At 29.4% G+C, this 15,977-nt stretch overlaps 1 protein-coding gene across 3 annotated transcripts in view; it reads left to right on the forward strand.

Moving 5' to 3' along the window:
- The window catches only part of LOC106478173 (neuroguidin-like), a 36,424-nt gene that overhangs the window by 19,177 nt on the left and 1,270 nt on the right, over positions 1-15,977 (forward strand). The window contains exons 5-12 of one of the 3 annotated variants that reach the window (XR_001292053.2): positions 3,014-3,066; positions 4,714-4,807; positions 5,274-5,398; positions 6,687-6,742; positions 10,441-10,486; positions 11,978-12,069; positions 13,272-13,310; positions 13,863-13,896. Coding sequence is in view for 2 of the 3 variants with exons in the window: in XM_013938695.2 (XP_013794149.1) it covers positions 3,014-3,066; positions 4,714-4,807; positions 5,274-5,398; positions 6,687-6,742; positions 10,441-10,489; positions 11,980-12,069; positions 13,272-13,310; positions 13,863-13,896 (540 nt within the window). In the remaining variant the exon portion in view is untranslated. Of the gene's footprint in view, positions 1-3,013; positions 3,067-4,713; positions 4,808-5,273; positions 5,399-6,686; positions 6,743-10,440; positions 10,490-11,977; positions 12,070-13,271; positions 13,311-13,862; positions 13,897-15,977 lie in introns of all 3 variants that reach the window. The other 2 variants (XM_013938694.2, XM_013938695.2) reach the window with 2 other exon arrangements.

Consider the following 15,977-nt stretch of genomic DNA (forward strand, 5'->3'; position numbering starts at 1 on the left):
AAAGCAATGTTTCTCTCATGTCTTTTTTTTTCTTTTCGCATGTTGCCTATCTATCATGCCAAGTAATATTCATTTTAAGATTAAAAATACTTTTATGCATCAGAAAATTTTCAAATTTCACATACGAAATCTTTATAATGTCCAGATTGTTGTCAAATGTTTCTTAAGAAAAAAACTTTATATTATATCTGTTATTTTCAGTAATTAATCTCTGTACAGGTTTGGTAGATTTGACCGATCTTGCATCCACCATAGGAATTGGAGAAAGAAACCATATTTTTTCGTAAAATTTCATGTAAGAATGAGGCAGGAATGAGACGTAGTAGTACACAGATGGTATATGAAATGGAATGAACCCTCTCACACTATGGGCTTGGTTGGTGTGACTGAGTTCATAACAACAAAGTAACCATCAGAGGTTTCATACTATAAATTGTGAAAATATATATATATTTATAGTTAATTTTATTGTTTTTTGCCCTTTGAACTGTGTCTAACTAATAATTCTGCCACACAAGTTGTAAAACACTCAGCAAATGTGCAGCTCATATTACTGTGTTGAATTATGTAACACATGAGCTGCTTGTAAGTATACCTGTGAAGAATTATTATTATTTTTTCATTATTGTACCTAATCTAACCTTATCTAATCTAATAAGTTTCTAATTCTTGACATTCAGTTACTTTTGTAACAACAACTAAAGAATACACATATAAAACAAGAATTATAGTATTTCAAAAATTTTACATACCATCCTGCTTCCTCCTTTTCCCCACGTTAAGCACAGCTTATCAGGTGGCTATTAATGGAGGTACTGAGGAAGAAACACCTACATGAAATCACAGTTATTCCTGTGACCCAAAGAAAACACAACTGTAGCGAGCACAAAGCATGGATGTGAAAGAATACACAGATATATGAAATGCCCAAATCCACAGTGTTCATTTATTCTGTCACTAGAACTTTGTCATTATAACTACTGATCCACCCTGCTGTGTCAGTGATGTGTTGTTGCATTCTCCATATTCAGGCATGTCTGCTGGTTCATCTTGAAATGCAAAGAATATGAATATTAGATTTCACGGTATTATGAATCTCAGAGGATACATGATGTCACAGTTACGATATATTTATTGTCCTTATGCTATGAGCATGTGTAAGTAACATTTATGATATGCCTTTTGACCCATTACACATATTGTGCAAGTATTATGGTGGAATGTTTTGGTGCTCATTGTTAAAATTGAGGACATTTGTGTAGGAATGATTGATTTTTTGGTGGACGTTGGTACAATATCCACAATATAAACCCCATATTGATAAATAAATTTCCCAAATCTTCATATTGATTTGCTGGGAGGTAGGGTGGCACCAGGACTACCAAAAACACCTCTTACTTTTTTATTCTGAGTACTTTATTGTAAAGTGGATTTTAGGGCTACAAATGGCCTTTATGGAGACCCATCTTTTTATTCTCAAAGTTATAAACATCTTTTTCATATATAATTCAATTACAGCTGTCAAAATTACATATAACACTACACATGTTAATCTGCTCATTCAACATTCTGACCCTCACTCTTCAGTAACCAACTTTTTAACAAATCATGATCCTTAAACCATTTGCTTTTTTTTTCCCTATGGATGTAAATTGTCATTTATAAGCAAGGTTTATAGTGTTTCTGGCTTATGGAATCTGAATAATTTTGGATATGATAAAATGTCAATTTCAAAAGTTCTGGATAAACATATTAGCTACTTGTAAATTAATACATAATGAAATTAAAGCCATAATTTACCGACTTGATATATTGTTCACTGTTGGTGGAATCCACGTATTAATAATTTTGAGTAAGATTATATTCTTGCATATTACAACACTCACTTTAAAGAACTGACCAAAACATGTTAGGCAAAGTCACTTATTTTCTATGTAAAATTGATTGGGAACCCACAGAATTAATTACGGCAATTATTGCAATACTGATGATACATTTGTTTACATTATTTCATTCAACTTGTATGTTATTAGTGATTCTGTAATCAACAAATTTACGGACTTGCAAATACTTTAGTAAATGTATAGGTTAGAAAAATTTATTAACAAGAGGGAATCCTCAATAGCTGTGGCTGTAATTAGATCTGATATTGGTTTATGAGCTAAAAGTTTGTACTTGAAAAAACTCAAAGCCATTCTGTGAGCCACTATGACTCTGCTGAAAAGCTAATGTGGTCTGTCATTGGTATTTTTAGAGCTAAATGGTAATGTTCAACACATCTATTTTCCTTAGTGTGGATTGTATGAAAATGTTACAAAACATTTTAGTATACAATATACTCTGTAGATATACATATATGTTAAATGTTGTAAGATCAAAACAATTAACAGAACATGTTAGAAAAAATATTATGGAAATTTTCCTACGTATTTTTACTTAATCATAATTCATACCATTTAAACATTAGATAAAAGTAAAAATAAATGCTTAAATTGCCAAAGTAAAAACTTTTAGGCAATTATATCACAACATTTTGTTTTTGAATTTTTCACAGCTGGTGAGCCTTTTGACAAATGTAGAGCAATTTGGAATAAAAATGCAGGAATGCAGAAATTCATTAATTTCCAGTAATTATGGCCTTGTCATAAACCAAGGGATAAATATACTCATTAATTCTTTTTGAAAAATATTAACTTATTTTGGCATTTTTTTAATATAGGGCATTAGTTAATTTGAGTTTGTAGTTTCATTTCAACAAAAATTAAATATGTAATAATTTGATAAATTGATCTGTTTTTAACTAAATAACCACATTATGAAGGTCATAAAATCAGTTTTTCTATTGTTTCAGTAGCTTTTATTCAATACTTAACAATGATATTGTAATGTTTTTACGTTGTTCTTACTGATGCTAGTAGGCCTATAATACAATGTAATTGTGACTTTAATACTTTATTTTGTATTTCAAATTTACGAAAGAACTATTTATTTAGTTTTTTGCTATTTTCCTTAGATCCTGATGACCCTTTGAAGTTCAAAGCTAATCCAGATAGTTTAATAAGCAAAGTAAGTTTTAAATAATTTTTTTACACTTTTGTGTTTCAGCTGTAATTTTCTGATATATCTCTACTATTTCTTTAAACTTTACTTTGTGCTTGGTACTTCAGATTTTTGTTTTGTCTTGTTGTGTTAATTAAATCTCAGTTGGGATTCAATTGCATGTTTTATCAGTGCTTTGTGTTTGAAAAATGCACTGGGGCTGTAAACAGACCCTCTTAAATGGTCCATGAGGTTTTTTATCATTTGTTTTTGTTTACCAGTTGTAGTTTTTAGGCAATTTGACTTGAACACTGAAATATTGAATAGAAATATTGCCACTACCACAAAACAGAAGGTGATACATCTGTGTTATGGTTAAAGTTTTTAAGATACATTTTAAAAATTTTAGTTAATACATCTTTTATTTTATATTGATAAATTATCAATACATTTTTAAGAATAATTTCAATATAATGTTTATAATGAATTATATGATGCCACAGACAAAAATGTAGTTCATGTATGTCAGATCAATATGCCAATCGAGGGTGATTGAGAGCCAAACAAAGCTTTGTGCATAAACTTAGCAACAGGATCACTGGGGGTTATAGTTACTGTGCTGTCAAAAAACAACAATCTATGAAATGACAAGGTTATTTCCAATAAATGTGAAGCATTGTATTGCTCTTCACTCTTTCTAAATTTCTCCTGTAGCATGCACAAATATTGGTGTCATATCATTTATTAATGGAGGCTGTAAAAAGCATTTGCAAAATAGCATTTACAGGTACTTGTGAATGCCAGTGAAATGGCATCTGTGAAATAAGAGCACTGGTTTTATGTAAGTATGATCCAAGAAACTTCGTAAGGCCTCCAATCATAGTTGTTGATAACTTGGCTTTTATTCACAAGGGCCTGTTAAGTTGTTTGTGTCATATCTGATCTACCTTCAGTAACATTTGGTTGGATTTTATGATATTTTTTTCTCTTTTTTTTTTATCAAGTTACACACATCACTGGTGGGACTTTGACTTTTCTCATTTACATTTATATAATTCTAATCAGATTGGTTGTAGGAATTACTTAGTTTTCAATAAATAATTTCATTATTTTTGTTTTTTCTTTTCAATTTTGATACACAAATACATACATTCTTACATAAACAACTGTTGTCTGATTGACAGTTTACTTTCAAAAAAATATGGTCTAGCTTAAAATATATTTTGAAAATATGTTTTTAAACTATGTATGACTATTTTCTGAAATATTCTCTTTTAACTTATACTCGTTGAAACTTAGGGTGCTCAAACTTTTGTTACCAGAATTTTATTAGACTCCAACAAGAATTTTACAGTCAAACCTAAGTATGAAAAGATCTTAAGACTGTATTCATAGTTAGCATCAACCCCTTTAACCAGTATTTCAAGGAAATTTCATGAAAGGAAGGGATTATGTAAACATATTTTCTTGGCTATTCATTTTGGTTCTTATTTTTTCAACTTTGTGATATTTGTTTTTACATGTACTTCAATAGTTGCTAATTTTAAATGTTCAGTGTTTATAAGACAATGCTTTGTGTTTGTTTATAAAGTATAAACATATCTCAACGGTTGTAAATAATAAGATTTGTTTGTGCCCTTTAATTTTTCACATTTACTTTTATTGCATTTTAAGTTAGCTGAAGATGAAGATGAATCAGTTTCTGATGAAGAGAAGGAAGAGAAGTCCAACATATATGTCCCACCAAAACTATCTGCTGTACATTATGGTTAGTTCAGAATCATTTGTTTTGTAGTAGTAATATTCTTTAATTATTTACCACAGTGTAAGAAGCCATACTGATAAAGAAAACATAACAAATGCACTGTTCAAAATGTCAGATAAATACCAAAACACTTGGAAGTTAACAGTCATTTTAGTTCCATTCAGTAATTCAAGAAAAAAAGATGAAGAGCTGCAGTTATTAAACAAAATAAATTGGATGATTAAGTTGGCTTAAGAATATCTATAAATTGTATTTATTAGATGCGTATTGGTGTATAATTGTCAATCAAGCATGCTCTGTACAAATTCTAATGTAGCATAATATATTTTATTTAATTTGAAAAACAAACAAACATTATTCTGCACTGTTATTGTGTTTGGATTTGCCTTTCTGTATTTTCATCACCTTTACCATGGTAATAAAGTATGTTATAAAAGTTTTAAAATGAATTGATATTCTCATCACTCAGAAGGGGATGAGACTGAACATGATCGACAACAAAGAATACTGGAGCGAGCAAGAAAGCGAGTACTAAGTACTAGCATTATGCAAGAGCTTAGAAAGGAATACAGTGAAGCACCAGAAGAGATAAAGGTTTGTATGTTTTATTATTTTCAAGTGTGTAGTTTCGTTGTAGATGGTTTGTGCCCATGCTATTATTTTTTTCCAATGTGCATGGTATAAATTCCTTCCCCCTTCCTAATGGCATCATGTATATCTCATGTAAAAGTCAACCTACTTTTTCTGGCAACGCAAGAGAGCAAATGCTCACCCCAGGCCAGGTCACACTTTATACTGAAAGCTTGTGAGAACAAATGGAAACACTTAACTCTACTAACATTGACCATAATATTGCAACCATAAAATCAAAATATTGAAATTTTAAATAAATTAATGTACTCCAAGGGTGCTAGTATTACTGGTAGATAGATATGTAACATGTTTATCTGAAAAAAAATGATTATTCTATTATTAAGATATGTTGGTTTTCATGTTTACCTTTTTGGGTAAATAAAAAATTAAAATTGCTTTTTTGTTGTGTATTGTCTTTCATATTAATTGGTTTTTTTTTTCATGTTTTGTGGACTTTTACTGAGCATGCATTTCAACTTCTCGAAAGTATTACTCCGGCCCGCATGGCCAGGTGGTTAGGGTGCTCGACTCGCAGCCTGTGGGTTGCGGGTTTGATTCCCCGTCGCACCAAACATGCTGGCCCTTTCAGCCATGGAGGCATTATAATGTTGTGGTCAATCCCACTATTCCTTGGTAAGAGAGCAGTCCAAGAGTTGGCGGTGGGTGATGATCACTAGCTGCCTTCCCTCTGGTCTTACACTGCTAAATTAGGGACAGCTAGCACAGATAGCCGTCATGTAGCTTTGCGCGAATTCCATACAAACAAGTATTATTCATGTAAAAGTCAATCCCTAAATTATAGCCTAAGAAATTGGGCTATTACACGAGTATATACAACAACTATCATTATACTAAGAAGCAACATTATAAAAATAGATATACTGCAAAACAAACTGATAGTTTGTGCATTTCTAAAAGATAAGCCTTCATTTTTCTGAAGAATAAAGGTATACCTTGTGACAGCCTTCAAGTCTTCAAGTTATTAGGTTTATTGAAACACTCTAAAAAAAGTTTAACTATAATCATAGCACCTACATTTTCAGAGATTGGTTTTTACTTATTGTAAAGAGATTGCTTAAATTTTGGTACAAGAGGTATGGAAAATTATGGAACTTTTGCTCTGATATTCTTTTATCAAGTAGCTTAAATGTGAATAATATTAAACTTATGGTAGTATCCTTAAGGCTTATGTACTTTAAAGGAATAGCATTCATAAATTTTGCTGTGTTTATTTTGTTTTACTTTTCAGGAATCGGTTGATTTTCAGAAAGAAACAGCAGCCAAGCATATCAAAGAAAAAATCAAGTAAGTTTTCTTTGATTTTTAAAATTTGGCATATGATGATAACTTAAGTAGCAAATTAAATTCTGAACTGCTGCAGATTATTATTGTGATGATAACATAATAATTTTTATATTCTTGTATTAATAAGTTTATGTTAAAAAATTCAAAGGAAAACATGGCTTTTTTTTAATATGGGAGTAAATGGAAATTTGGAATTTGTCTCCCTTTTTAAATTTATTAAAATATACCCAATTATTTTTGCAGTGTTAATGGGTAGCTAACTGCTTTTAACTTCACATGAATTTGAACGGTTAAACAAAAAACAACTTGTATCAGCTTCTTTATTTATTTCTGTCTTCAAGTTGCGAGGCACAAAAGGCTTCAATTATATATAATAATACAAAATTATTTAAACAAATTACATCATCAAAAAGATGACGAAATCCATAAGATTAAAATAACTTTATAACCCACAAAAAATTTAAGCATGACTAACAAGTAGAATCATTACAGCCATACAGTATTAAGATTTCCGAGGTAAACAAACAACATGAATGTAGTACAGTATAGATAAACTATTTGGGTACAGGTTCCAAGGGCTGGGTTAGCTTGCTATGCTATTAATCTAAGGGTCCATGGTTTGTGTTTTGTTTCTAAAATAATTGTGATCTGCAGTTTGGCTCCATGGGTGTGTAATAAAAGTGATGGTTAAATCCCCCTGTTCGAGTATAGTAGCCTAAGAGCTTGTATTTTGTTCTGATGACTAGCTGTCTTTCCTGTAGTTTATCAGTTGAAAATTAGGAACAGCTAACACTATTATGTCTTGTGTAACATTGCACAAATTTCTGAAACAAAAGTTTCCTAATGTGCCATTTGTGACTGACCAAGAGATGGAGTTGTGTTTTTTAGATGGCCTTTGGTTGATTTTATCATATATACACACAAGTTTACAAACTTTGGACTTCTGAAGTTTTTGGGTGTTTTTCAAGAGTACAAAGCTATGAGACAGAATTGCCAGTTTTGGAAGAAAAAATAATTGTATTGATATACAGTATTTTCAGTTGTCTTATTTTTATATATATTACTTAAATATAATAATAATCAAATTGTGATACTACTACAAAATGTGGTTGTTAATTTGACTTTTATCAGAGATTTCATATTAAGTGAAAGGAGTAAAGAAAACTGTAATTATTTCAAAATTAAAAAAAAACAGTATGAAGTCCAGTTTCTGTATATTTTTCTTCATACTTTATTAGTCAATGACACCAATATTTGCTGCTTAAATGCTTATACTATTGAATTAGCATAACTAGGCTCTCTGCATTTCCTAGAGAAGTGGTGCAATTTTGAGGGGAAATGGTCACTACTTTGTGATCTCAGAGATATTTATATTTTTTCTGTGGTCATTGTATGAAATAATACTCATTAAAAATGAATGAAAACAGTATCATAATTTCTGAAACCTCTCCTGAGTTTTGTAAAAATGGGATTTGGAAATGAGGACATACTACTAAGATTGTTAGATTACCGTTAAATACGTGAATAGGCTGTTGTGGTGTAAAATGAAAGGTAACATTTTAAATTAAGTTTATCTATTATATCAGTATTTGTAACAAAGAGACAAATGTTAATTTTAAAAGTTTTGACATATTATTAATCATTCAGTTTGAAACAAAATCACAAAAAAAGTTACAAGCTCCTTTTCTTACTCACAACTCATATTTAGAATAATAAACAAGCATTCTAATAATACATAGTTGAGGAAAAAAAATTTGCTCTTCATGGATTGATAACTTCTGCATTCTCTAGCACTTTCAGACCAAGCGCAGATAGCCATTTTTAAGCATGCTTAAGTTGAAGATTTTTAATTATTATTACTCCGAAAATGTAACAACAGAAATTAGAAAATGTTGTGGGAGTATATCACTATCATAGTGAAATAAAATGTCAAAAGTGGGACACAAGTTGTGGATCATACCATTGGCTATTACAGTGGTTTCTGAAGTGAAACTAATTAAACAATTCTAAAAATAAAGATGAAACTAGAAACGGTTAACAATCAAATGTTCAAATAAAACAAAATAAAGAAGTTAAAGTCAGATATGGAATGCCCTTATTTCTCAAGCAAAATAAAACTGAATTTTATATGCACCAAGGTTTTGGTCAAAGACGTGCATCAGGCAGTCACTCATGACTGAAGCGTTGTTAAAAGTTCATTTAATTTCAGTTTTAAAAAAAATCATGCAGTTTTTAATATTTAATTTTTTGTCATTCTTTGGGTTGTGAAATTTACAAAATTCTGTTATGAGACATTGTTTTGAATTAAACATTAAATACTTCTTTCTTGTCTTTCAATTTCAAATTTTTGTTGTTGATCAGAATGTTCTATTGTAAATATCCAGTCAGTTTGAAATTGATTGATATTCATATATACATACACATACATACATATTTTTATTTTGATACTTTCTTTTTCCAAGTGCAGTAGTTATTACTTTTTGCTATAAATCATAAAAGAACAGCAAAAACTGCCAAGATTTATCAGTGAACCAGGACCATACTTTTCAAATTGGCATTGCTGTTACCTTTGTCAGTCTAGGTAACAGTTTTTAGTAATAACATTTTTCGTAAAAATTAACTTATATCTAATAAATATGGTTTCTTTTCAGTAAATAATAAAATTGTTTATTTATTTGCATTGTTTGAATATGATAAGCTTAATAAAAATATTTAAATATAATTTATTTGATTCATTAGAATATTTTGCCTTTGCTTAGTGTACTCTACCAACTGAGCTCAGCTGTTGTTTTGTCATAGAAGAAAAGTTGTATATGTTTCAAACAGATATAACTTAATGTGGAAACTATAAAAAATTTACTAGAACTATGGTTTCTTCCTAAGTTTTCCCATTAGATTTCTTTGTTTGTCCATACAAGAATGTAGGTAGTTACTTTCTTACAAAATTATAAATTAATGTACTTGTTACTTATTAACTACATTGATATAAATGGTTTATAATCTTGCTCTATCCAGTCATGCTTACACATTGTCTGTAGATATTTTCAAAGCTGTACTTCAATAATAATCCTAAAGACATCAGAAAAAGGCATGGATAATTATATTCTCAATGGATTATAATTTCTTAGCAAATGTAAACATGTTTTGAAACAGACAGAAAAGTACTAAACAAATTATCAATAAGTGCATTGTTGACGTAAAAGACTCTTTGGGCTGATCAAAAATGAAAGTTGGCAAATTATTTTCTTTTTTTTTTCAAAAATTACAAAATATCAATTATAAAATATTTTGAGCTAAATTGTGATGAAATAGTATTAGAATTATTATTTGTGCTTAAGTTTTGAAATTTGTTACAGGGGTGTGCACTAAACATCTGAAAGGTGTTCTGTGGTCTGCCTGGGGTTGCCATAGATTTATCATTCAATGATATTGTGCTTATAACTTGGCAAATGTCATTTGTTAGTGCTCTGTCTTGAACTTGTAAACAGAGTTATGTATTAATGGTGTTAAAAAAATATTTTTCATTACTTATTCGTGCAATAAAGTGTTTTTTTTTCATTTTTCCAAAGAGCTTGATTTCTAATATGGTATAAGTAATCATTGATTCTTTTTCATTGTTATGATTGTTATTGTATGAAACTAATAAGTACATAGACATTAGTAGAAACTGTGCCATGATGATTTTGTTTCAATTTTAGCTATGAGGAAGAATACATGACACGACTGACAGTCACTAAAAAGGAAAAGGTAGGAAGTTATGCTGTTACTATATAAATAAAAAAATTTAACAATAGCTATTAATAAGAATACAAAGTATAAATGTTAGTTATTTATTAGTATAAATGCAGTGAGTCATTTTTATATCAATTAAAAAATTAGTTCCAGAGAATTTTTAATATTATTATTATAATATTTTATAAGAACTGTTGAAAAAAGCACTATAGTTTACGTATTGTTATGATCATTAGTTGCTTTTTTTTTCTTGTTGAATTATAATTTAAAATACTTTATTTTCATTATACAAGAATTGAAATTGCAATAATCTAGATTTAAATATGTAAATGATTTTCCTTATAATACAAATTCTTGATGTTTTTGTACATAACTTATTGCATTTTGAATGTGTTATGTTGAAATTATGAATAAACTCTTTAAATGCTTGAAATAAACTGATGGGGTATATTTGTCTCATTTCATTGTTTCTGTCTCGGTGAAAATGTAAAACTGGGCTCACGCGGATTGATACAAAGGTTATTTACACTTCTGTCTCTTACATAATTATTCACTAAATGTTGACATATCCCTTTTGTATCTGCTTATTTCTTCTTTCATTCATACACTAAAAAAATAAAAACTAAAGATATGAGGTAATACAAGATCTCAGTGAGAGAGAGAGGGAATATTTGCATCTCTACAGTTAAAGCTAATTAAGAACAGTTTTTTTTTGTTTTCAAAGGAGCAGTTTTTAGTTTACAGAACAATTACATAAAATGCATTTAGCACACTACATCCACACAGGTTTAGTGGTAAGCATTGTCAAAATAATATAAAGAAAAGACTAAATATATTTTGCAATTTTTTTTTCTAGGAAGGTATACAGAGATTGGGTACATTACATTAAAATGATTGTTTTGTAGCCTTGCCACATTATTACAGTTATGATAGAGCATGTTACCGTGTGCTTGCTACCCCCTTAGTTACTATTATACTTTTTGAAGTTTCTGTTGTCAATTTCAATGCAGAGAGTTGCTCAAGTTTACAACTTCTCTTTACTTTAGCTGCATACAGAATTACTGTGTATTATAACTATGTTACCAGTTAAAGCATATCATGCTTAAAAACTGTTGGGGTTATGGAAATGAATGGTTTTAGGTATAGTAAAATTGGAATAGTATTTGAAGTTGTTGTTCACAATGCCTATTATCTTTGTCAGGTGTACTTGTTTAGGTTATTATTATTATTTTTTAAATATACGTGTGTGTGGATACTAGTACCTTTCAGTAACGTAATTAATACATATTGTCCACCTTTACCAGTCATCTTATTGTATTTAAATAACAGTCTACGTGTAAGCTCAAATTGTGTTTGAAATTGCATATAGAAAATTCTCAGTTCATTTGTTTCTGAAACTGGGAAATTAGGATTCTCTTATGCATTATTTAGATTAATAGGGAAAAAAAACTTTGATAAATTATTTCAAAAGGTTTGTTTTAAAGTAGAATTATCACTTATCACAGAATGCCAGAAAGAAGTTGAATGGAATGTATGACTTAGACCATTTAACTACATTTGAAGACATCTCAGCACTTGATGCAGAAGCAATTGATGTAGGTATTTAATTCTGGAAATAATTGTGATATCTCACTATAGTTGCAAACCTGTTCTTAATATAAGAATACCAGAGTGTCTTACACAAGGAATTTTGGGGTTTTTCATTGTAGTAGCAGGGAGGTTTTCAGTTTGGTAAGATCATAAAGATGTCATAGGTGTAAGTAATACATTTCAGACGAAAGTTGTGCTAATCTAGTGTAACATTGTATAAAGAATATCAAGATGTGTGGCAGATCAAGTTATCTGTTTTAGAAGGAAACTGTGTTATGTCACTGTCTTAAAAGTACTGTTATCAGTGTAGAAAGAATGTCAAAATATCTCAGTAGTACATTTCAGAAGAAAGTTGTGTTGTTCTAGTGTTACAGTACTGTGTTCAGTGTAGAAAGAATGTCAAGATGTGTCAGATCTCAGTAGTACATTTCAGAAGAAAGTTGTGTTATTCTAGTGTTACAGTAGTGTGTTCAGTGTAGAAAGAATGTCAAGATGTGTCAGATCTCAGTAGTACATTTCAGAAGAAAGTTGTGTTGTTCTAGTGTTACAGTACTGTGTTCAGTGTAGAAAGAATGCCAAGATGTGTCAGATCTCAGTAGTACATTTTAGAATAAAGTTGTGTTATTCTAGTGTTACAGTACTGTGTTCAGTGTAGAAAGAATGTCAAGATGTGTCAGATCTCAGTAGTACATTTTAGAAGAAAGTTGTGTTATTCTAGTGTAACATTAATGTGGTCAGTGTAGAAAGAATGCCAAGATGTGTCAAATCTAATATATTTTAGAAGGAAATTGTGGTCTGCCAGTGTTGTAACAGTACTTGAAGTTGCAGTACATATCTGAATCATATATTTAGACACTAACAAATACAGTAGATGAAAATTCTTGAATTGATTAGAAAAAATGTCAATTGCAGTCCATTAGGTGAAATTGTATGGCATTTTGAATGTTGAAAAATACATCTGTTAAAATAATATAGCCATATATTGAAATGTTTTATGTCAGATTCTCACTGACTTAGTTGTTTTGCTTTTTTAAATAATTTTTTTAGTATAGCTTTAATCAGAGTGGACTATCCTGGTGTACCATGTATGGGAGCTCAGCAACTTTATAATGATAGACTTTTTAGTTATGATTAATGTTGCTTTAACATGTCAACGTACTTGCAACACTGTGTCATATGATTATACCAATTTTTATTTTATTTTCAGGACTTGCCAATGAAGAAAAAGAAAAAACTTGCAAAAAAGGTATCCGTACAATTTACTTTTTTTTAACGTCTAAACCTTTATATCATATGTTCTTTCAATATCTTCTTTTTATATGCATGAAATTAAAGTTACTATTGTTAAAAAGAAGGAATTGGGTTTTTGAATTATAGTAATTTTTCTTGATGTCAAGCATTTCTTCAACTATCAATATTTTTTACTGTGTAATGAAAGGTTTATACAATACTTGTATAATAAAGACAAATGTATTTTGGTTTGAATACATTTGTAATTTCATCAATTATATAAAAACAACAGTAGATAATAAAATATATACAAGACTGAGTCACTTCAAAATGTATCTAACCCTAATTAACTTGAGAGTTCAAAGATATTTTTAAAGGAGATATTAATCTTATTTTACATCCATGTTTCTTCAGATCTGTACGGGTAAGTCCAAAAATGGCAAAATGTAAACTTGTTCAGAATCACAAGTATGCTGAAGTACTTACTTCAAATAATTAATGCACGAATACTTAACTAGCAATTACAAAAACTTCATGAATAGCTCAAGTAACCTTTTTTTTTTTATAGCAAATGAAGATGAAAAAGAAGGGGAAGAAAAAAGGTAGGTTACAATTTTTCTTTTAAAAAAATATTTTTAATGATACCAGATTAACCTGTTTGAAAATACTTTCTAATGTGCAGTTTTATTTGCAAGAATAGAATAGATAGCTTGTTATTCGTGTTCTTCACCTACAACACTATGTATGCATGTGCCTCATAAGTTATCTCGAGTAATTAATTACATCAGATTAATCTGACTCCATCTAAATGCTTTGTTATAATGTAAAAAGATACTGACATCCTTACCTTTTTTACATTTCATGCCCCAAGTTAAAAATGAGGAACTTCATCCGTTAAATTTAGTTCTTATCTTACCATTTCACACTTTATATTATTTCAAATTATTATTTATTAGTGTCAGTGCTTGGGGCCAAAATAGTCTCTTTACACCAATTCTAAGTCTAAAACATTCACAAAAAAGTATCTGAAGTTATTAAGGGGGAAAAAGGCTGGCTTTTACATTTTATATTTCTTAAAAATCAAATTTGACTATCTTATACTGTTTTCAATGCTGTTTTCAATTTTTCCATAGCCTGATGTAAGTTAGTTTGAAATGTTTGATGTTTTCAAGTAGAATAGCCAGGCAGTTTCTCCCCATTTAAGAAACACCATTGAGTCCCTGAATATTGTGTAAACTATTTCATTTGAAAATAAGGGCATATGGTGAACTTCATTTGAACAATTTATTGGAAGCTATTATGTGTTTAAGATGCTGGTTACCCATAAAAGAACATTTCTGCCAGAGGTAAACTCTTAAAAAAAGGATTATTCCTTTAGTATGGCTACTTGAGTCTTACATTCACATATTTGCAGGTATTCACTCTCCCTGATTTTGTTAAGATTATTCATTTATAATTAAGAGCTGAAATATGCTTGTAATTCTTTTGTCCTCGACATATCTAGAAGGATATATTGTTCAATAAATGTTCATGAGAATAACTGTTTTTTGAAGCATTTTGATGTTCTTGATCTTGGTTGGAGCAGATGCATAATATATTCGTTGTTTTTTTTTTTCATTTTTATCGTTTACTTACATAAATATCTGAAGATTATTAATAACAGCTTAAGAATCAATTATACTCATTTATAGCTTATTCCACAACTCTCTTTAGTATTTTACAAGAAAATATTTTTAGTACTATTTTTTCAAACAGGTTATCTTAACCCTAGTATTTTTGTGCTTTGATCACTATTTTTAACTTATTAAGTTAAATTTAGTATTTTCTTAAGTTAAATTAAGAAATTGTATTTTGTAATTGTGATTGTTTTATATTTCTCAAAGTCAAAATTTTATATACTTTGTAGACTTCTTTCTTTTTAATATTTTCTGAAACATATTTTTGTGGATTAACTTAGAATTATGGATGTATATTTGTAAGCACTTTGTGTATATTTTTCTCCTTTCTAGTGTTCAGTTATTGTTAGGATTCTTCCTGTTTAATTCTTTATGTTGGTACTTTTTCAAAGTAAAAAACTTCAGAAAGTGTAAAAATATATTTTTGTTGTTTTCACTCAGACTTTTGTTGGTCATATTATGCAACATTAATTATTTTAACAATTGCAGGGATAACACAAGCACATATTTTCATTTTATTTTTTATTCCTATACCTACTTTGGTTTGTTTAGTATTACAAAAATAACATACAGAGTTTAATTTTTGGCTTAAGAGTATCCTTGTGGGAAGCATATCAATCAGACTGGGAATCTGAGGGTTTCAGGTTTAAGACATGGTGCTATTAAACACACTTTGCACTTTTAGCTATGAGTGTATTACAAGAGTGGCAGTCAATCTTGCTATTGAGCAAACAGTAGTTGCTTCGAGTAGTGGGGAATGCTGACCAGTTGCTTTCCCTCTGGTACAAAGTTAAAAATTATGGATGAATATGTATGAACAGTAAGAGTCTCTGACCTCTTTATTGTAACCATAATGTGTTGTTAGACTGAACAAACAAACAAACATTTACATTTTTACAAATTGTTATTATTAGTTATTAAACAAGAAAGTTTTAAAGGGGGTAAAACCATATATTTTGACACACATACAGCTATATATATATATATATATATATATTAATTATAGG

The sequence above is a fragment of the Limulus polyphemus genome, unplaced genomic scaffold (assembly GCF_000517525.1).
Source record: "Limulus polyphemus unplaced genomic scaffold, Limulus_polyphemus-2.1.2 Scaffold186, whole genome shotgun sequence".
In the NCBI taxonomy this organism is placed as follows: Eukaryota; Metazoa; Arthropoda; class Merostomata; order Xiphosura; family Limulidae; genus Limulus; species Limulus polyphemus.